General features: G+C 40.9%; 1 protein-coding gene and 1 long non-coding RNA gene across 2 annotated transcripts in view; one reads left to right on the forward strand and one right to left on the reverse strand.

Moving 5' to 3' along the window:
* Positions 1 to 21,577, forward strand: part of LOC142829603 (uncharacterized) — a 301,783-nt gene that overhangs the window by 15,629 nt on the left and 264,577 nt on the right. The gene's annotated exons all lie outside the window — the stretch shown is intronic.
* Positions 99 to 4,631, reverse strand: SFRP2 (secreted frizzled related protein 2). The gene is made up of 3 exons (XM_075930101.1): positions 3,912 to 4,631; positions 2,576 to 2,656; positions 99 to 1,174 (listed from the first exon to the last, which is right to left on the reverse strand). The coding sequence occupies exons 1-3, from the start codon at positions 4,408 to 4,410 to the stop codon at positions 870 to 872; spliced, it is 885 nt and encodes a 294-aa protein (XP_075786216.1). The 5' UTR covers positions 4,411 to 4,631; the 3' UTR covers positions 99 to 869.

Genomic DNA, 21,577 nt, shown 5'->3' on the forward strand with positions numbered 1-21,577 from the left:
AAAACCAGTTTGTGGTGGTGGTTCTCAATTCTCTCATTTTCAAAACTCATTGAAATACCTCCATCTCCAAACCCCCAAAAGGAAGACAATGAGTAAGCTGTGATTGTAATGTTTATATACAAGAATATAATGTTTATCTGGAATATTTACAAGATTGGTTAAAACAATATTTTACAACTTTTTTAGGTTAACCATTAGGTATTTTACAGTTAGGCTATGAATGGGTTAATTTGCCATATTTAGAAAAGTTAAAAGCTGTATTCAGATCACTCTACAAAGCTGTTCTTTTTTGAGTAGAGGATCAGATTTGTAAAAAAAAAAAAAATGTGCATATGGTTAGCTTATTGTTATCAATGCATATGTACCTCATGCAGCTGTTGTAATGGTCTCCTGTATAGTGTTAAAATAGATGTTATGCCATTTCACACATGGACACAATTCAACTCAATGTACAAGGCCAAGAAAAGGGGAAAATGTTTGTTATCATCTCTGAGTGGGTCAGAGAAAAATACACACAAGCACACATGCATGTGTAGAGAAGGATGATGTCCTCAATTGACGAGTTGTCCCAACGTGAAGGAAAAGGAAAAAGTCAGACCAAAGTCACATTTAACCAAACCAGCCTAGCTTTAAGCAAGATATTTTAATACTTCACAAAATATTCATGATTTTTATTACACTTTTAATATATTTACAAAATGTGAAGAGGAGGGTTTTGTCCTCCTCTTTTAAACAGCTATCGTCTCCCATGCCTGCTATATCTTGTGGTTCAGAAAGGCTGAAACAAGAAGGTGCAAGAGGCTTGAAGAGCTCAGAACTGGGGCAGCTGATGTAAGTGACTAGGGTAAAAGTGACTAGCATGGAAGTGACTAGCACTGCAGTTTGCGGATGCTGCGGGAGAATCGTTTGAATGCCCGCTGTCCTTTCTGCCACCGCTTCACAGATGTGATCACTAGCTCCCCGGCCTGCCTTTGTCCCATCACTAAATAAGGTGCATTTATGTCATTCATCTCATCACAGGTACACTGCAGGCCACCTTTGAGCCACAGCACTGTCTTCCTCAGATCCCTGTCCGTCACCCCATTCAGCTTGTAGATGGTTTTGCTCTTTGTTTCAGGAGTGATCTTGGTGTCCCCGTTGATGTATGTGATCTCCTTCACTTTTATCTTCAGGGCTAATAGGGAAAGAGGGGAGGAGGGAGTGAGAAGTGGGATGAGAGAGATTGAGAGAGTTTTTTTTTTCCCATTAGTGCACATAAAGGAGACCTGGGGAGGGAGGTCTTCTATTGCTAATTAAACTGTCAGGGGCTGACAGAATGGGCAGCAGGTGGCTCATTTTCTAAAGCTACTAAGTGCATGCAAGTCATCTCAGTTTGAATCAACCTTAAGTTTTTTTTCTTCTTTTCTAAATGAATCTTTTCTCTATTTTTCCTAACGTTTGCAAACACAGAGCAGGCACATTTTATATACTAAATATATATCAGGTTTTAACCTAGCACTAGACATTTTTACTGAAACCCTAGAATTTGAAAAGGAGTGAGGGGGAAGAATCTAAAGCTAATTTGAAATCTGATCGCTTCTGTGGCTGAAAACTTTAAACTCAATTTATTAGACTGGAGAGGATTTTTAGGTAAACCTGTGAGGAAATTATATTTCACATGTATTTTTGTTTGAAAGAATAGATTGCATGGAAGGAGAAATGACCTAACAGCTGCATTTGATTTGGTAAAATAACTAGGCGACGGAAATACAAGGCTCTTTAAAAACTTACAAAACATGTTTCCTCTAGAAAGGTTTTATCTGAAATCCTCAGGCATTGTTTGTCAGTCCAAAGCAAGGATAAATACAGGGTCTATGACTATGTTGTCTTAATCACATTTGAATTACTTTACAGTACACATCCACTTACTGCAATTATAAATACTGACCTATTACAATCATTGTTTTCTTCTTTTAGAATGTACATACTCCGGTTTTTTAATTTCCCTTATTCTCGGTTAAAGAAGCTTTCCTGTTCTAATCTAGAATCTTAGAGCATGTTGTATATAAATATAAACCACCTTCCCGGTTAAATTGACTGGGGGAGGCTCAATTAGAATCTGTAAAATAAATATTTACAAATTTTTGAGACAGTCCAGGCAAGTGGATCGTCTCTCTCTCACAAGCCTATATGAAATCCTTCCATTTTTTCCCAATGGCCAGTACTTTAGACCACAGGTTATTCTTGTTCATTGTATTATTCCACCTGCTCAAGTTCACTGTAACAGTCGTAAACATCTAGACAGATTATTGTTGGTAAGTTTGTTGGTTTTTGAGATAAGAGTAGGAAATGGCAAACAGAAATCTGACTTTATAAGGATTTACAAACACTTTTTTCACTCTGTGGATCAGGAATGTACATTGCATAACTGAATCCTTCTGAAGCAGTATATTACTAGGACTGAATTCAGTTTAATTTGCAGACAAGGATAAATCCTGACAGTAGTTCTTAGGAGTTTTTTTTAAATCAGAGTATCACCTGATCATCCCAGAAGTGAACCACTGGAATTCTAACTAGGGGGTTCTTTTTCACTTACCAAAGTCATTTTTGCAAAGGTTTTCCACAATGTCGTTGTCATCTTCGTTCTTGTTTTTGCAGGCATCGCAGACCTTTGGTGCTGGAAAATGTGAGGAACAGCTTTCAGCAAGTTTGGTTAAAAAAGAACAGCAGGTGGCGTTTGGGAACATTGAAGTGAATTGAGATTTGTATACCAACTGATATATGCCCTTATAGAATTCTCACAGCTGCCTTTAACTTCTGACTTTCCTCTCTGTTCCTAGAAGACACCAGAACTCATCAGACAGAGATTATTTTGTTAACGTACCATCTCTGAATGGACTGGTTTTTCTTTTAATTCTCAGACAGGATGGATTTTCATTAAAGTAAGAACGAATTGTTGATGTGTGCCTACTCTTTCAACTATGGAAATAATATAGATCACGTTCTGCTCAAAATTCTTCCTTTTGCAGAAAAAAAAGATGATCTGTGAAATGAACAACTGCAAAGAGCCAGGGCTTCAAAGTAAAATGACCAAGCTACCAAGTCCCTCCTAAATGCTATAGGTTTTCTACTGTGTTCATTTGTTTATTGCTCGGGATGGGAAAATGTTCAAAAAATGCAAAACATTTCCAGAGAATTAGCCATCTAACCTCAAGCGGATTGGAAAGTCACGCTGCATCATGTAAGAAAAGATTGCTAAGCAACTTTGCAATTGATTTAAGATCTGCCGAGAATGAAGCAGGGGCTTGAAAAGGAGTTCCTGTTGAATCCCATGAAAAGGATTAAGGAGGCTCCTTTCCCTCCCACGAGGAACAAAAATCAAGACAGGCACACTGTGGGTTTTTGTGAAAGAGTATCAAACGCACGAGGTTCCCCTGATGGGCTTTCTATAGCAACTCCCCCTCCCATTCCTTTTAACACTAGGGACAGTCTCCTTTCGCTTGATCTTCTCCACCTAATTAAAACCAGGCCTCAAATAAAATGCAGGTACCACTAGAAGAGGAGTCCGTCGTTCGTATTAACTATCGATCCACTGGTTTTGCTGATAAATCTGAGCATTTTTTCAGCTCCTCCCTCCCCCCCGCTATCTGTGCACTCCCTTTTGCAATGCTACAGCGAATTAGAATGGCAAATAAAGGTGCACAAGAGACTTTGAAGGCTGGTCCCTCACATCTGTTCACCGCAGCGAACAATTCCGTTTCGGCGGCTTTAAAAGTTCGCTCATGTCCAGCTGCAACCACGATGCCTCTGTAGCGGACGCGCCTCTAGCCACGTCCATGTGCTGCGAAGTCCCTAGACTAGGTGTTCTGGTCCTGGTGGAGTCACTGAGGCAGGGAAACCTATTAGCCCCCCCCCCCCCAAGTCGTTCTTACCTTCTCTGGTGGTAGAGAGGACGTGGTCGCTGCTGGCCGGGGGGATGCACAGGTCGTTGTCCTGGGGGAAGCGGCTGCAGTCCAGCATCTCCGGCCAGGGGAAGCCGAAGGCGGACATGACCGGGGCGCAACTGTCCTTCACTTGCTCGCAGAGCGAATGGCAAGGCTGAATGGTCTCATCCAGGTCGTCGATGCAGACGGGCGCAAAGAGCGAGCACAGGAACTTCCTGGTGTCCGGGTGGCACTGCTTCTGCACTAGCGGGATCCAGGCTCCAGCCTGCTCCAGGACCTCCTGGATCGTTTCATGCCCCAGCAAGTTGGGCAGCCTCATGTTTGGGTACTCGATCCCACGGCACAGCAACAAGGAGGCGGGGATAGGCTTGCAGTTGGACCTCTTGTAGGAGAACTCGGGCTGGCCAAAGAGAAAGAGCCCTTTGACTGACCCTATGCAGTGGGAGGCGATAACGACCAGGAACAGAGACCAGTATCCCTGGTACATGGCTGGTGACTCACGCTCTAAACCGGGGGAGGTAAAAAAAACCGGCCCTAGCGGGGCTTCCAGTTTCTTACAAAGGCAAGAGACTCTCTAGCACAGAGAGAGAGAGAGAGAGAGAGAGAGAAAGAAACTCTCCGCTCCCCTTAGGCTACATGCAGCTTTTCAGGAGGAGGTTCAAGCTCTGACTGTGAGACAAGGGTGGACAGACTGATCAAGATGCTGGGCAAACAAGAGTTTTCTGGATTTTTTTATGCAAATCGAAGGGGCTGGGAGGAGCCTTCTGACAATAATTCGAAAAGGATTGGTCACTACTTTCTTGGTCTGGTTTCCCTTAGGGGATTCTCTTTGGCAGGCAGTCCTTAAAAGAAATGTTACAGTGCATGTTAGAAAACACCCCTCTGAACAAAGAGCCACAAAAGAGATAGGAGCTCATTGTTCAGGCAAATGGAGAGGGCTGCTTTAAGGCTGGGGCTTACTTTTAAAGGTGAGCTTTGCAGCTAATAAAGCTATTGTAAAACACCCTTTCTCTTCCCTTCCCATTGAAAACGCTGGTCCGTTTCAGGTTAAGTCTCCTCTACTCAGTTACCACTCTGGGCTGTTGCTCTAGCTGAATGTTTCAGGAGAGACGTGTTTCTTTTCTAAGTTTGACCCCTGCGGTGTCTCTTCACCTCTGCCCTGTTTCTAATTCATTCGAATTTGTTGCAAGAGGTTTATTTTTGAAACTGACTCTAGGACAGGATTCGCAGTAGTGTAGCTATTTCATAGTCTTTACTTTCCGCAAGCACCTTATTTCAAGAGGTCTATTTAGCGATTAGGACACGCCATATACATGTTCATTTTAATCCTGAGGATTTTTTTCCTGGCGGCTGCTACACAATTAAAGCTGATTTTCTCTTTATTAAATCTGGCGCATGCAAATCAATGAAAAATAATAGCTCGTAGACTAATCAATGGCTAATCAGTCTCCAATTCTCAGAGCGAACTAGGTAGAAACTGCCGTAGTTCAGCAGTTTGATTGCCTCGAATTAACTGGTTCTCTAGGATTTCAATCTTGTAATCGCAAGGATCAATCTTTACTTATTAGTATCACGGAAAAGACTTTGGCATTTTAGTAATCATTATTTATTGCACATGCTTATGTATTTATGAGTCCAAAGCGCCTCTAATCCTCATCCAATCTAATCAAGGAAACGCACAAATACTGTACACTTAAAGTAAAACGTTGGCTCAATAATAGTTGTTGGATTCGGGGGACACAAACTAACCCCATTATACCCGTTACCGTCGTATAGTAAGAAAAAGAAACCCATTTCTCAAGAGAAAGTACCGAAGAAAACAAACGATGGAAATCTGAATACTTAGTGTTCAAACGGAAGAAATAATTGGACAATACGGTGTTCCCCTAAGTGGGTGTAAAGTGCATGCCGCTCAGTTCCGAGAAAGGCACCAGGAGCAGTGCCTCTGGTGGTGTGATATAGTATTGCATGGCTGGTGGTTTCTCCTCCCAACAAGGTTTCTGGAACTTTTTTTTTTTTTCAAGGTTTTTTTCATTTTCTGTCCCCACCTCATTGTTGCATTTCACCAATGAAAAACTGAGACCTCAGACTTTTGCCCCATTGCAAGAATTAGACTGTCTTTGAAATAGTGTCTCTAAACAATGAGTTTTTCTATCGGGAGAAAAGAACAACAACCCACATACACCGGTTTCTAACCATCTGTCTTCATCTAGAAATATATGGGATTGAATATTGACTGGATTTGCATTGGCAAAAACCAACCGAGGAGGCTTTGGGATCCCATTCACATCACAGCTTCTCTGTCATTTACAATATTGCTATCTGAAGGTACTGTCAAATATTTTCTTAAATGTATGGTACAAGATGCTTAACTTGGAAATAATGATTGTGGCAAATTATTAATATAGCCTGTAATCCATATATACATTAGCTAACTTCAGAAATATTGGGTGCCATTTTCTTCATATTTTGTTAAGCAGAATGTAAGCAGAGTATCTGTAAGGGTGTATTAGGCCATTGTGCATCAGTCACCCTTTTGTGTACATGATCTGACCTTCTTGATGATAAAACAGAATTTTCAGAGCACCAGTTCATCTGTAGAAGTTTCTGGGAGTTCTGGTTGCTCAGACTGCAGGCTAGGCCATAAACCTAGAGTTTCTCACTATTATATTTCTCTCTGCCCCCCCTTCCCCATAGGAGTTGCCATACTGGGTCCGACCTCTGGTTCATCTAGTCTACATTAGGAAAGTATTTCAAAATGACTAAATGCGTCTTCTCTCTTAAGTTAACACATTTGAACTAGCATGTCCACACTAGAGAGAAACCTCAAAATTAGTCTGGGGCAGGCTCCGTTAATGTGGGACACATTACCTTGGACTTACAGCCCCAGAAAGCACTGGGGAGTAATTAGTTCAGATTACTCTAGGGAGTAATTATTTCCAAATAGCGTCACCAGAGCATCTACATTACTATTATTTTGATATAAATATTTCTGAATTAGCGTTACTCCTGATGAAAAGCAGGAGTACAGATTTCAAATTCCGAGGCCCATTATTTCAAAATAGCAGGCTTGGTAGTATGGATGTGCTGCTTATAAATTAGACCTTGGAAGGGTTATTTTGAAATAAAGTTCTAGTGTAGACCATGGTTTAGAGAGCAATATAAGGTATTTCAGATACTTTTGTTTCCACAAGATACGGGATTTCAGGGCCCTGTTCTGCTCCCAGTGGAGTCAACAGAAAAACTCTTAGGCTTGCTCTACACTGAAGTGGAAGGTTAACCTAAGATATGCAAGGTTAACTAAGGTAGCTGTAGTTGATTTATCTTAAATTGCTATCCACATAGCAGGAATGTTGATGGGAGCAAATGCTCCTATTGGCTTCTCTTACTCCTTCGGAGGAGCAGAAGTACTGGTGCTGATGGGGGCACCTTCTGAGTTCGATTTACTGCATCTTCACTAAACTCACTAAATCGAACCCCGAAAGATTGACCATGGCAGCATCGATCTTCCCCATAGTGTAGACGTGCCCATAGTGAGCTCATTGGGGGAATAGGGTCTAACCCTACATTTGACTCTAACCTCTGTTTTGTGTAGTTTTATAATTTAGAGGGCTTCATTTGCCACTGGCTTCCATCTTGAGTAGTCATTTACTCTTGTGCAAAGTGGGTTTGGAACATGACCAAACCACAATTCTTCTCGACTGTGTCTAGACTGGCAGTTTTTCCGGAAAATCAGCTGCTTTTCTGGAAAAACTTGCTAGCTGTCTAACACAGGCCACTTGAATTTCTGCAAAAGCACTGACTTCCTACTGTAAGAAATCAGTGCTTTTTGCGGAAATACTATGCTGCTCCCGTTTGGGCAAAAGTCCCTTTTGCTCAAAACTTTTGTGCAAAAGGGCCAGTGTAGACAGCTGAGATTTGTTTTGCGCAAGAAAGCCCCAATCGCGAAAATGGCGATCGGGGCTTTTTTGTGGAAAAGCGCGTCTACATTGGCCACGGACGCTTTTCCGCAAAAAGTGCTTTTGCGGAAAAGCGTCCATGCCAATCTAGATTCTCTTTTCCGAAAATGCTTTTAACGGAAAACTTTTCCATTAAAAGCATTTCCGGAAAATCATGCCAGTCTAGACGTAGCCTTCTATTATAAACTGGTAGAAGTCTTTTATACCCACTTTTCATAGATAAGGCTGTGTAGTCATGTGCAAAACAATGGGGATGAAGCTCAGACCATCTATAGGTCAAGAGGAGGAGCAATTTCCTAACAAAAAGGATACAATTTTAGGAGAGGATCCTCCAGTCATTGAAATCAATAAGATTTTTGCCATTGGCTTCAGTAGTAGAAGGATGGAGACCACACTGTGCTTTTCAAGTATTAGGTGTTAGATGAGACTTGATAATAGAACAGCATTTCAAAACCAGATTTTGAGAACCAGTCTCCTGAAAAAGTGAGATGACTGGAATATATTGAAAAAACCCTGCCCCAAGCAATATTTGTTTCTCATTCTGATCTTTTTTATGGAAATTGTTGGGTGCTTCAGAAGGTTGAGGTTGATCCTTGTGATTGTGAACTCTGGTATCACTTCCCTAAACTGCAGGCTTGAATACCAGTATTTTGATAGATTCACGTCATTACTCTAGTTTCATCCAAGCTTTCTGATTTACAAGAGACTGGTGAATTAGCTCTGCATCAAGATATTTTGATATCAGTGATATTTTAGGTCAAGATATTTTTATATCAGTGGCACACAACTTGCAAGATCAGTTTTACAGGTGTGTCTGTGTGTATGTGAGAGAGCGAGACAGAGAGAAGTTGCTGTTTAAAATAGTTGAGGAGAAAGAGAACTTTAGAAATAGGCTGACTAAGGGTTAAATGTGTGTGTGTGTGGTGGGGAGATGCTTGTCCCTTTTGGAGGGATACTTAGGAAATTTGACATCTCAAATTACAGCTTCTGGTAAAGACACTTCTCAACCTCTTCTTTATCAGCCTGGCTCTGGTTGATTTTCATGAAATGTTTTGGGTTAAGACCAGGATTGGATTTGGAATGGGACTCTTAACTGTTTAAAATTGGTATTGTGTTTCCTAAGTGAAGTTATGCTCCAGAACTGTCAGTGCATACATTTTATAGCTTAAACACACTACTGACATGTACCACCTGGATTAGCATGTAAGATTTTAGTATAGTACTGGAAGGCATTACAGCCTTGTGCAAAACAATAGTAGTGATATAGCTTTCCAGCTACTGTTGATTGCATCTTAATACTTTTGTAGACTACAAGGAAACTAATTGTATTAAATTTAATCTACACTGTTCACACCAAAGCTCTGGCAATGCTTGTGTTTAAGTAAAGCATACTGTCAAATAAAACACTGTGGCCTACATTTTCAAAAGTGACTAGCCACCTTGAGTGCCTAGAGACCTATTTAAGGAGCCTGATTTTCAGAAGGCAGGTATTTAGCACTTTCTGAAAATGAGACTCTACAGGGGTCTCAATTTGAGCACCCTAAATTCTTAGTCACTTTTTGAAAATTTAGGCTATGAATGCATTATTGCAGTTGTATGACTAAGCTGTCAGGCATGCTTGGCGAGGAGGTGTTACCAAAATTGATCATCACAGAATTTGAAGTGAAGCCAAATGGCTGCAGCCTTAATGCAATAAAATTTTCCCAATGTTAATAGTATTATTTCCCTAAGAAAAACAGAATTTCTGAATATCTCTGTAATGAAATCCAAAAGCTCAAGAAAGAGCTGTAAAAGAGCTGCATGTCCATAAAAGGAATGTGTATTTGCCACATGTCAAATGGTACAGAAACTGGACTGAGTACAGATCTGTGAGGAGCTCTTGAGTGTGTTGTTTGATACTTCATTCAGTTTTAAAAACTGGATTTTTTTTTTGTCCTTAGATTGGAAGATTAGTTTTCCTCTAAAGTCCATAGCAAAACTCCTTTTCTGAAAGGGTGGAATGGAAGATTAACCTAGTTGTGCTTGCCTGTTCCAGAGAAGTTGAATTTACTGGCTTTGCAGAAAGTGAAAATGCAAAAGTTTGCAGGCTTTTGAGTACAACTTTTTTGAAGGGAGGGGGTAGCTCAGTTTCACCCACTCTCCAGATTTATTATTAACCACATAAACTCTTTGTATTAAACATTCCTAGGGAAAAAATCCTTCCTTGGTTCATTTACGCCAGGGGCATCTATTGGCACACAGAGTGCAAAGGCAGAAAAGCTGCTGTCAGTCTTTTAAAAGCTTCGCATCCTCTGGTAACCAGCTCCCTGCTTTGGTTTGCTTTCTCAGTCGTGCAGTATTTGGATGTAAATAAGAGGCGGAGGAAAGGCAGGGAGGACTTAATTCCTGAAGGTACCGCGCGAGGGAATGGTTGGTGCGGGAAGGGAAGTGGAGGAGAGCGCAGAGGGCATCCAGAGGAAGGGAAGGTGCTAGAAGGGAAGGGAAGGGAAGCGGCGGTGCTGTAGCTACAGCCAGCGGTGTCCTTCTCTGACTGCCTCATCCCTGCTTGGCCCGAGGGGACCCAGCGCTCGGATCCCCCCGCTGCACGCGTGCACTCCAATAAACAACCGCAGTTTCACGCTTAATTGGGAATGAAACTAATGAGCTATTTATGGCCCTTGGCTGCATTTTCCCACGTACTTCACACATTAGCACCCCCCCCCCCCACACACACACACACGAGTAAATCTCAGTCCTTCTTTGAACAAGGAGCCAACGCTGTGATTTCGCCCTTCTTTCTCCCGAGGGAGGGGAGTTTTCGCAGGGCTGGGACCTGCCTCTTCCAACGCCGCCTGGAAACAGCCCGGGGCTGGGGCTGGGGCTGGGGCAGCGCAGCCTCACGGAAAGGCTGGGTGGGGGCTGTGTTGGGAGACTCTTGTAAGCCTGCAACACCCCCGAACTTGAAGCAAGCTACAGGACGCGCTCCACGCGCAAACAAGGAGCCTTGGCGACCGTCCATCCCCTGGGCAAGGTAGCCCTGGCAAAGCGCCCGGGGCGAACAATTAGCGTGTGGTTGATGGGGGATATTAGGCGAGTGTATTTAGGGGGCAGCGTTGGCCCCTTGTTAAAAGGTTCAGATGTGTATCGCGGCGTCTGAACTCTGCTTAAACCCCACTTCCATCCTGTTCCCGTTAAAGGGGATAATTTACTGCAGAAGCCAGACGCGACCGAGTGGAACCTGCTCGCGGGTCCATTTTGCAGGCTGTGGCTCATTGGCCTCCTCGCTGCAGGCTCGGCCTTTCAACGCTGTTAACCAATTCAGCAGCTCCGAGACTGTGTTCCAAGCACACGGGCGCCCCCCGCCTTCCGGGGGCTCTGAGCTGGCCGGGCTGCGCTGCGCGCTGCAAACGTGCGCAGCCCCGGGCACCAAGAAGTCCTCCCGGCCCGGGACATTAGAACAGCTGCTTCGTAAAACTGCGGGTCGCTGCTTTTTACTGCTCAAACTCAAGCAGAATGGTTGGCGGGTCTTTCCCTATTGTCTTTTTACGAGGATGCCGATTATTCCACCGGGCACCTCTTGGTTCGAGCATCCCCCAGTTAATGTGTATATTTAGCAGCTTCTGTTAGACCCATCATTACCCAAGCGCTGAGATTTACAGCTGCTGATTTCTTTACCCTGGAGTCAGATTGGGAGACTCCAGGCGATTGCATTTACCCTTTCACCTCCCCACCCCACCCCCGTTTCTTCCAGTCCCTTTCTGCTTCTGAAGATTCAGTAATTTATTGCTCCACTGATCTGTTGAGGCCGCCACGAGGTCCCTTTAAACGAAGCATCTCCTAATTGCACACAGTCGGAACTTTTGAATAAAACCTGGCACAAACGCAGCAATTGAGGAAAAAAGAAGGAGGCCGAGCAGCTCAGCAAGCAGTTGAGAGTGTCTGCAAGGACCTGCTCTATTGTCCGTCTGGGGTCACTGGCTAACTTTGGTGTTCCACACTCGTGGGAATTTATCTCCATCAGATAAGAGGGTAAAGAGACTAAAGTCAATATTATAAAGGCGATTTGTGGCAGAGGCAACAGATGGAATTTGAGTTTCTCCGGGAAAAGCTTTGGAGTGTAACTCTAGAGGACATCCTCAGCATAAAAAGTGGGCCCTCGCTGCTGCTCTGGCCCCCAAAATGAAATGTGTTGCTTGGAAAGCATTTTGTTAAAACCCAAATCCATCGATCAATTTATCAGAGGATGGATCAATCTGTTTAATAGGATAATATAATTCAGAGGTTGCACGTTTCAGACAAAAATAACCAGGAAATGGCCTCATACAGTAGCATGGTCAGTTTTGTTGTATAGTATACTCTGAATATTCTATGAAATAAATAGTAATGGATAAAAAGGGTACATTGTTTTTTTAACAAACAAAATGAGGACTAGAAAAATCCTCTGTAGCTACAATGTGGATAAGTGCCTGATGTTTTAGGACTCTGAGTGATTTTTATTTTAAATTTACAACCCTCCTGTTACATTAACAGATTGTTCTATTTCATTTCCCGATTTTTTTTTTTTAAGACAGGCAGGAAGAAAAAGAGGAAAGCATCCTTAAAATGTCATAATCTTTTAAGCCACTTTATAGTTTTTTTAAAAGGGAGCATAAGATTTTAAGCTTCCATAAATGTATAATGTGGCATAGACAGTTAAACCACATGAAATCCTTAAAGTAGCACAAGCAGTTAAGCCACTTCAGATCCTAAGGCAATGTGTGCCGTTAAAATGCCTTAAATCCTTAAGGCAATAAAGTGCTTAAATCACAGTAAGACTTGAGAGTGGAGAGAGGGAATAAGGGATCTGAAAAATTGATCTCAGGGTACAAAGGTCTAGATTAAGAGGCAGCAACAGAACACGGTGACTATTATATTGTGTGTGTCTATATATGTCAATCTTTATAAACCCATTTCTCTCCTTATGTTCCCCCATCTAAATTTTATATAATCTCAGATTGTCAAAGGAACACTACCACTAACTTTTTCAAGGACAACTCTGAGGGTTGAGCAATGAACAAGGAAAAGAAGATTGAAGGCTATACTAGTGTGTGCATTAGATGTACTAACAGGTAAAAATGGGCAGCAGTTTGCTGAAACATACTATAATAAATAGCAACTATATTTATTTAGCTTTTGCACATTTTTACTAATACAAATTGGCTGCCTTGAACATGCTTAATACAAAGAGTGAGGAACTGTACTGATGCTTAATACAAAAAGTGAGCAAATACTGCTTAATACAAAGAGTGAGCAAATACTGTACTGATTTGCGCTGCCTAGTAGTGTGGTTTTTGTTTTAAGAGTCTTATGTTGTAGGTGTGGGAAATATGCATAGCTATAATATATCCTGTCCCAATAAATTATTGCCTTTTTTCAGGAACCATCAGATTGTTCAAGCGCTACGTCAGAACCTAGATAAATTTCCCACCATTGTTCCCTCCTCTTGTTTGGTCATCTCATTTGGTGAATCATCTCTAAATTCATAGGCATAGTGACAGTCTCCTACTATTACTTGTGCAAGATCTACCACAAGGGGTTTCCATCCTTGATTGAGAAGTCAAAGCACCACACTATAGAACATAATTTTTAAAAATGACTGTGAATGTTTCTTTCAGTTCAGGTAGCACGGAAAAGGCTTAGTTAAGGCTTTTTTAGTTACACTCAGGAAGGGTCTCTAAAGATTCTTCTACTTTTGCTCAGGGAAACAGAGGCTTTCAATTTTTTCCTCCCCTCACCAAAGGATCTTGCTCATGGTGAAATGTAGGGTGGGATTTTTTAATGCATTCACTGCTGGCCTCTCTCTGTTCTCACTGAAACTTACATTGACTTAAAAGGGAGCAAAGTGAGGCCAAGGCTGATCATCTTTAAGAATCTCACTGATAATTCACAGTGAGCTATTGGAAGATCAACAACTGACCTGAACTGATCTGAGATTTTGCTTTAAAATATCATCTGAATTTGCATATTCATTAGCCAGCTATCTAGGGTGTTTTGTCACTGTGTATGGGTAACACCTGTTATATAGCTATTCTCAGTCTCAGGGTTTGAGAAATAGGCTTCATTGCCAAATGAAATACATCTTCTCCTAGCCTTTGCCATGGTCTCTCTAGGATTTCATGATCCAGCTTTGATTCGGTTTGTTTATGCTTTTCTGAAGTGACCACACAGATTACAAGAAGCTATCATATCTTTTATCTGAGCAGTCATATCATGCCAGAACAAAATATTCCTTGCCTTTTACTTACATTTTCTCAATGCCTAGATAACTGTTGTGCATTTTAGGGAGATTTTCTTCAGTCACTGCTGCTGGTAAAAATATGCATTTCTTCACTTAATACTAAATTATTCCTTAAATGGTCACAATATATCAAACTCTATTTTTCTTTAGGCCATAAAATTGTTAATTTCTGATTCGAAAAACAGATCTTTCTTTTTTTTTTTCAATTTGAATTCTGTTGGAAACCTAGTTTGCATCTGTCTTTGATTGAAATCTTCTCTGACTCAGCTCTGTATTCTTAGCATCACAAAGCTTTTTCTCTTTTCCCAGTGCATATCCCCTGTGCTGGATCCAGCTAGTTGGGCTGGGCATTGAGGGCTAATGATATGTGTAAAGTGTAGCCACAGTCAATAAAACTCACATTATGTGGTACCTCAAAATAGAGTCTCAATGCCTTGATGTAAGGAGCTATCCAGTAACCTGGTTCCTAACACAGAAGACAAGTAAATTAATTGGGGTGCAGAGAGAGAATTATTCTGAGGTGGGGTATGTATCGGGTTTGAGGTGCTTTAAGGAAGGTGGGGAGCCTCAATTTCTTTAGTGCATAGGACCCCACTGCTCTTTAATCCAGGCCTACATGATGAAATTAGAAAGCTAGCCTGTCACCTACGTCAGGGGGTTCTTGCTGGAATATTTGTCAACCTGTTAAATAATAGGATTAGTTGAGATTATCTGACCAATCAATTAACCATTTTGCAAAACTACTTTATTTATTTGACTGTGCTTGTAGTGTGGGTTGTTCCATTATTCCGCCCGTCAAGGTAAATTTGCCTTTTTATTTGTGGTGCTCTTCCACATGGCAATGGGCAAGAGAAAATCATTTATAAAATTAGGAATCCTCTTCCGCATAATGGCAGGTGTAGTGCTTGAGACTCCTAACTTATTTTGAAACTGAATAGATTTAAATTTGATGGTTACATTTTAAAAAATGCTGTCATCTCCAATTTAAACAAAAGCCAAACAGTTAAAACTGCAATACCAGTGGTTACAGAGATAGTGTGTACAGAAAAGTAAGCAGCAATGCCTTGATGAATCCTATGGGCATTAAGCTTTGCTTCACTGATAGCCTTTCTTGCTTGAGTTGATCTTTTTGATTTAATGGCCATAAAGGAAATAAACCCTTTTTGGATAGACTGCCGGATTTTAATGTTACATTGCAATGGGGAAAAATAAATACTTTTTTTGCTCTACTCATCTGCAGATTTGAATCATCTCACTAAAATACAACAATAGGTTCTGGAATGTAGTTTGCTCCACATTTATTACCTCAGTTTGAATTCTAAACATTTTAATTTCAAATTTGGATAGCATGTATTTAAATTGTACCGCATGGACTTGTCTCTAATCCTGCAAAACTCTGAACTATATGATATATGCAAAGATGAGCGTACATCTTTTATACTATTATGCTGACTTATTCGATGTGGCCATCTATTCTCAAGGCATGAGAGAGCCAAGTGTTTGACGAATATAAGTATTCTACCATCAAGATTAAAATATTGTAGGGGGAATGGGAATTGGTTCATGTAAACAATAGTGCTAGGAAAAGAGCCATACCTAATAATTTGAGTCTCAGCAAATAAGGAGAGCACCTCAGAAATGGAAAGTTGTGCTAGTCAAAAGAAGAACATATGGGCTTGTTTCTGAGCTCCCTGAAATACTGTAACTCCATTGACAATGGAATGATTCCTGATTTTTTACCAGTAAAAATGAGATGAAAATTAATGCCAGTCTTCCTAACCCTCTGGTAAATATGGTTGAGCTTATAGAACTTGTTAAAAGTGAGACAGGTATTTCAAGAACCACCCATGTGTCCAGATGAGCTACCTGAACAGAAAGAGAAATGAAGGTTGGTCACTCACTGCTTGCACAAGGTTAAAAAAAAGCTGTAGCTTTCCAAATGTTAAGCACATTTAACAAGTTCACTGAGTATAACCAATAAGGTGCTTATGGGGAAGCTGATAGACCTAAAAATGGCCTCTCCTGGTGACAGAAAATGCTGCTTTACCTTTAAAAACTACATTTAGCACTGACAGGAATATCAGGGGAAGAGTGTTGCATGTATCATGATGTGAAACTCACACTCATGCTTTGTTTATAGTACAGTTTCTACAGAAAATCAGACATGCATTTCTTCATGTTCATTGAAGAAAATGGGATTTTACAGGTTCTAACCAAAGGCACGATTTTGTTTTCTAATTGTAAGATGGTTGCTGGCTGGACTTTGGAGGCTGATAAGAGGCAAATTTAACCAAGGTTAGAGATAGACAATGAACTGCATGTCTGTATTATCACAATATTTTATAGTCTTAGTTTCAAAAAAATCAAAAGTTGCATGGAAATTATTTTTGCTTTAGATGAAAATATTCTAGTTTCTGTTGTATATTTACAATGCTGTTAATTGAATACTGTAGAGATAGATGGTTTAAGTGCTAAACAGTGCCCTCAGTTAGTACCAATGTGCTGTGAAAATGGAAAAAAAAGTAATAAATGAAATATGAAGGAAGAACCTCTTGGTGGCGCTTGTGCACATAATGTAATTTTTTGCTACAACCAGTAACATTTTCAGTGTACTTTACTACTGTTCAAATTACTTTGGCATCCTTATCTTCTTTAGGAAGACAGATTTTGGGATTGAGTCCTTAAGACTAGTTTCATTGGTTTTCAACATAACAGAAGTTCTATGCTCAGGAACATTTTGTGCTGCATAGGCTGAGAAGAACCTTGATTGTTTTCAAATGGCACAGAATAAAACTTTTACCACACTGGAGATGGTAATTCACTTTGGTTCAACAATTTCCCTTTATTTGCTACTGCTAAGCAAATTATAGTAGTTTTATTTATTATCCTCAGGAAGATCATTACATTTTATTTTAGGTAATTTATATTTAATGTCACATTACACTTTATGATTTTTCCACATTTATATTTAATGACACATGAAAACAGCTGGATACACATTTTTATAAAATCTACACTATTTTCACTTCAGTGTTTTTTGTCAGTAGTGATCTTATTCATTTATCTGTGGTATAGCTATATTTGGCTGTTGTTCTTGCCATTGTATGGATTTCTGCTTAATGCAGTATTCCTGTTTGGATATAATTGGAGTACTAATCACATCTACTGTAAGTTTTGGACCACAACAAAAGTTCACACAGAGCATTTCGTAGTATATTTCATGTTATTAATGATTTAATGTACCTCTCCTTCCTTCTGTCTCCATATAGTGTCTACTTTTCCTTATTATTTCTTATTTTTATGATGGTTGCATTTAGAGGCCCAAACTTAGATTGGAGTCCCATTATGATGGGCACCATACAAACACATAGTAAGGGGTAATACCTGTCCTTTGTAATATAAATAGACAGGACTGACAGGAGTGGGAGAAAAGAAATATTGTTGTCACCATTTTGTAGATGTGGAATGGAAGCATAAGGGTGAAATCATGACCCATTGAACTTCAGGGGAGTGTTTTGCCATTGATTTAATTTACGGACAGAATTTCATTCGAAGAGATTAAATGTCATGACCAAAGTCATATAAAAAGACCATGGCAGATTTGGAAACCAATCCCAAATCTCCTGAGGCCTAGTCTAGTGACCTAACAACAAGATCATTCATCTTCTCTTCTTGCCTTTTACTTGTTCATAATTATGGGGGTTGGTCCTGTGGGCTACTGCCACTGTAGCTATAGTGGAAAAATGTGTAGAGAAAAGGTTGATTTTTACATGCAGCCTGAACATGCTTACTGTAATATTCTGTGGCAAAGTGTTACGTAGCCTGATACAATGATTTGCCTCCTCTTCTGAGGAATCTTATCCTGGGCAGAACTAGTTGTAGTATCCCACTGTCTTGCTAGATCACATTTTCTTTCTTTCTTTCCATTTGCTGCTGTGCTTTTTTAGTCTGACTTTCCGATTTTTTTGGCTTTATTCCTAATCTAGGCTTGAAAATACAATTTTAAAATGTCCAAAAAAAGAGCTTTATGCACCCAGTATTCTAAGTTATACCGTTTTCCTCACTTTATAGCTCAACACTGCTCCGTTTCAGGTCAATGCCGATAGTTCCATTGACTTTAGTGGGACAAGGACTACAGGAAAAGAGAATATTCATATTCTCAATCTGAAGCCATTCAAATTACATGCAGATGATGATATGATTTCTTGCCTTTGGTGTCCTCTCTCAAATAATTGGTGTTCCAAATTAAAGGATGGATGCCATAACATTGAACCTGTGAAAGAGCCATTAAGTGGCAATGAAACTATTTAACAGGCATGTGCCAATCCTCATTTTACTGACACAAACAGTTGAGCATTACTACATCTACAGGATCTTAGTTTAAAATTTGCTTTAAATATTTCATTAGTTGTTTCTGAAGATTATAAAATCACATCCCTTCTCTAAAATATCCATTTCAATTTTTAATTATTATAGTATAAAAACTTGCTTTCAAAACCATCCTGTCCTTTCTATCTATGCCGACTTCCCTTTCACTCCTCTTCACTTTGAAGAGAGCCCCTAAAGCAGGGGTTGACAAAATATGGCCTGTGGGCTGGATTCAGCTGACAGGAGCCTCCATTAGGCTCCCTGCCTTTTTCGCCCCCGTTCTGTGCTCAGAACATCTCTCTGAATACTACAAACCTGGGGGGAGGAGGAGAGAGGTTTCATATGCGGCCTTCCCTGCCCCTGCTCTGTGCTCAAAGAAGTTCTCTAAATACTGCAAACATGGGGAAAGCTCTCTAAATTCTGCAAACATGCTTCCCCCACCCCGCCAGCAACAGTTTGCAGCTCCCATCAGCTGGTTTTTGGCTAATGGGAGCTGCCTGTTTGCAGGACAAGCAGCAAACAAAGAACACCCCCCCCTCCGGGCTTATTGTATTCAGAATCAGACACACATGGCCTCTGCAGTTAGTGCAGGGGGATGGAAGGCAGGGAGCCTGGCTGAGGAATTTGCTGGGGTGTTGGCCAGGAGCCACCCAAGTAAGAGTCTCCTGGCCAGAGCCTGCCTCTGGCACCTCAGCCCCTCCCTCCCTCTAACCAGCTGCCCCCCTCCTGCATTCCAACCCCATGTAAACCAAACACTCTGCATCCCTGCTCCTACACCCATAACCTCTCCCATACCTGGCATCCTCTCTTACACCCACTCACAGACATTACACCCCACCCCTATTCCCAGTCACAACACAAATTCCTGCACCCTCTCCTGCACTTCTGCCCAATGTCACAACCCCCTCTCAGACCCTGCACTCTCTCCTGCACCACAGTCCCCCAACCCAGATCACAACCCCTTCCTTCACCCAAACTCCCTCCCACATCCCACACCCCAGTCCCATATCCTAAGCTCCCTTCTGTACCCAACCTCTATCACTTGACTACTTAACAAATTCTTGAAGTGGCTCCCCCATCAAAATGATTGCCTATCCCTGCCTTAAAGGGACAGCATTCCTTTTCTTCCCGATAGCTAGACAAATGAATTTCCCTTTTACTTCTGACTATTTGATGAATTCCTCTACCATCCTCAATATTTTACTAAGATAAAACCCTTTGTTATTCCTAACATTTTTAGAATCTTATTTTAACATAAACATGTAGTGAAATGTCATTAACATGTCTAATTTATTTAGTGTGATTTTTTTCATAACAAGTTTTCCCTTTTTCTAAAAGCAATGAACTTTGTTATAAACACATTAAACTGCTCTGACTGATTTATCTTAAAATAATGTCTTTCTTTCAGTGAGTTTTAATATGTATTAAGAGGACATTTAAAATAGAAAATGTAAAACAGGGAAGGGCTGCATCATGTATTCCATAATATTTAATGTTGTACTCAGTAGGACAACTGACTTGCCCTTACTACACCTTTTTTGGAAATAAATCTCTGACAAACTTCAGGGTACATAGTTACTGGTGGGGTTTTTTTGACATTTTTTATTTCCAATTTTAATGGTTTTAATTAATACAGGTTGGACCTCCCTGGTCTGGCACCCTTGGGACCTGACTGGTCCCAGATGAGGGATTTTGCTGGACCAGGGAAGGTCATTTCTAGCTCTCTTGCCACTGCCTCCTCCCCCCCGCCCCTTGCCTCTTGAGAAGGGAGTTGAAGAGGGCTCACCTGCTTCCCAGGTGAATGCCCTAATCACTGGGTCACGACTACAGTGATGAAGGCTCCAACAATGTTACCTGTTGAAGCTGTTCCACTTTAATTAATTATAGTACTAGGCTGAGGTGGAGCATGAGGCTCCCTCCCTCTTTATGCCAATGGTGAGACTTTCTTTGCTGGGTCAAATCTCCTTTCTGCTCCCTGAAAAGGGAATGTGGGCAGAGGGATGTGCTGCAGCCCATGTGTGTGCCTGAGTTCTACAGCTAGCGATGGCGATGGAGGCTGGGGACCCCTTGAGCGTGCCTGTTGAAGCTGTTTCACTTTAGTTAAATATTATTGAGACAGCCGCAGTTCTGAACTTTGTAGTCCAGAGGTTAAACTACCTACTCTGTTTAGTGATGCTGTGGGTTTGGAACCTCCTTCTGCTTGCCTTAAAGGCAGCTTGGGAAGGGTTGCAAACATGCTGTGGAGAATACCAAGCTGGAAGGGTTGCAAGGACTTTGGAGGACAGAATTAGAATTCAAAATGCTCTTGAGAAACTGGAGAAATGGTCTGAAATAAGTGGGATATTATTCAATAAGGATAAATGCAAAGTACTACACTTAAGAAGGAATAATCAATTACACAAATACAAAATGGAAAATAACTGCCTAAGAAGGAGTATTGCAGAAAGTATCTGGGGTTATAGTACATCACAAGCTAACTATGGTCAACAATGTAATACTGTTGCGAAAAAAGTAAAGCTAATTCTGGGATGTATTAGTAGGAGTGCCATAATCAAGACACAAGTAATTCTCCCATATTACTCAACACTGATAAGGCCTTGGTTAGAATGCTGTGTCCAGTTCTGGGCACCACACCAGGAAAGATGTGGACAAATTGGAGAAGGTCCAGAGGAGAGCAACAAAGATTCTTGAAAACATGACCTATGAGGAAAGACTGAAAAAATTGGATTTGTTTAGTCTGGAGAAGAGGAGACTGAGGGGGGCATGATAATGATCTTCCAAATATGTAAAAAGTTGCTTAAAGAAAGTGTGTGATAAATTGTTCTCCTTTATCCACTGAGGACAGGACAAGACAATGGGAAAAACTCCTACTGAGCTAACTAGGATCAGGATTTCACTAATGAGCTTTCTATTAATGAAGAGTGTGTTTGTTCATCTAAATTATTAAAATGCATAAATACATGTAGGACCCGGGCCTAAGAAATGGGGAAAGAATTGCGGAAGCTAATAAGATCAGTAAACCTTGACAAGATTTCCAGAAGGTGATCTAAACAAATGTATTGTGAAAAGAT

The sequence above is a fragment of the Pelodiscus sinensis genome, chromosome 5 (assembly GCF_049634645.1).
Source record: "Pelodiscus sinensis isolate JC-2024 chromosome 5, ASM4963464v1, whole genome shotgun sequence".
Lineage (NCBI taxonomy): Eukaryota > Metazoa > Chordata > Testudines > Trionychidae > Pelodiscus > Pelodiscus sinensis.

Coding starts and splice junctions, on each gene's coding strand:
- SFRP2 (XM_075930101.1), bottom strand. CDS start 4,410: ATGTACCAGGGATACTGGTCTCTGTTCCTGGTCGTTATCGCCTCCCAC. Junction 2,657..3,911: donor CCTCTCTACCACCAGAGAAG/GTAAGAACGACT, acceptor CACATTTTCCAG/CACCAAAGGTCTGCGATGCC. Junction 1,175..2,575: donor CCTTTGCAAAAATGACTTTG/GTAAGTGAAAAA, acceptor TTTCCCTATTAG/CCCTGAAGATAAAAGTGAAG.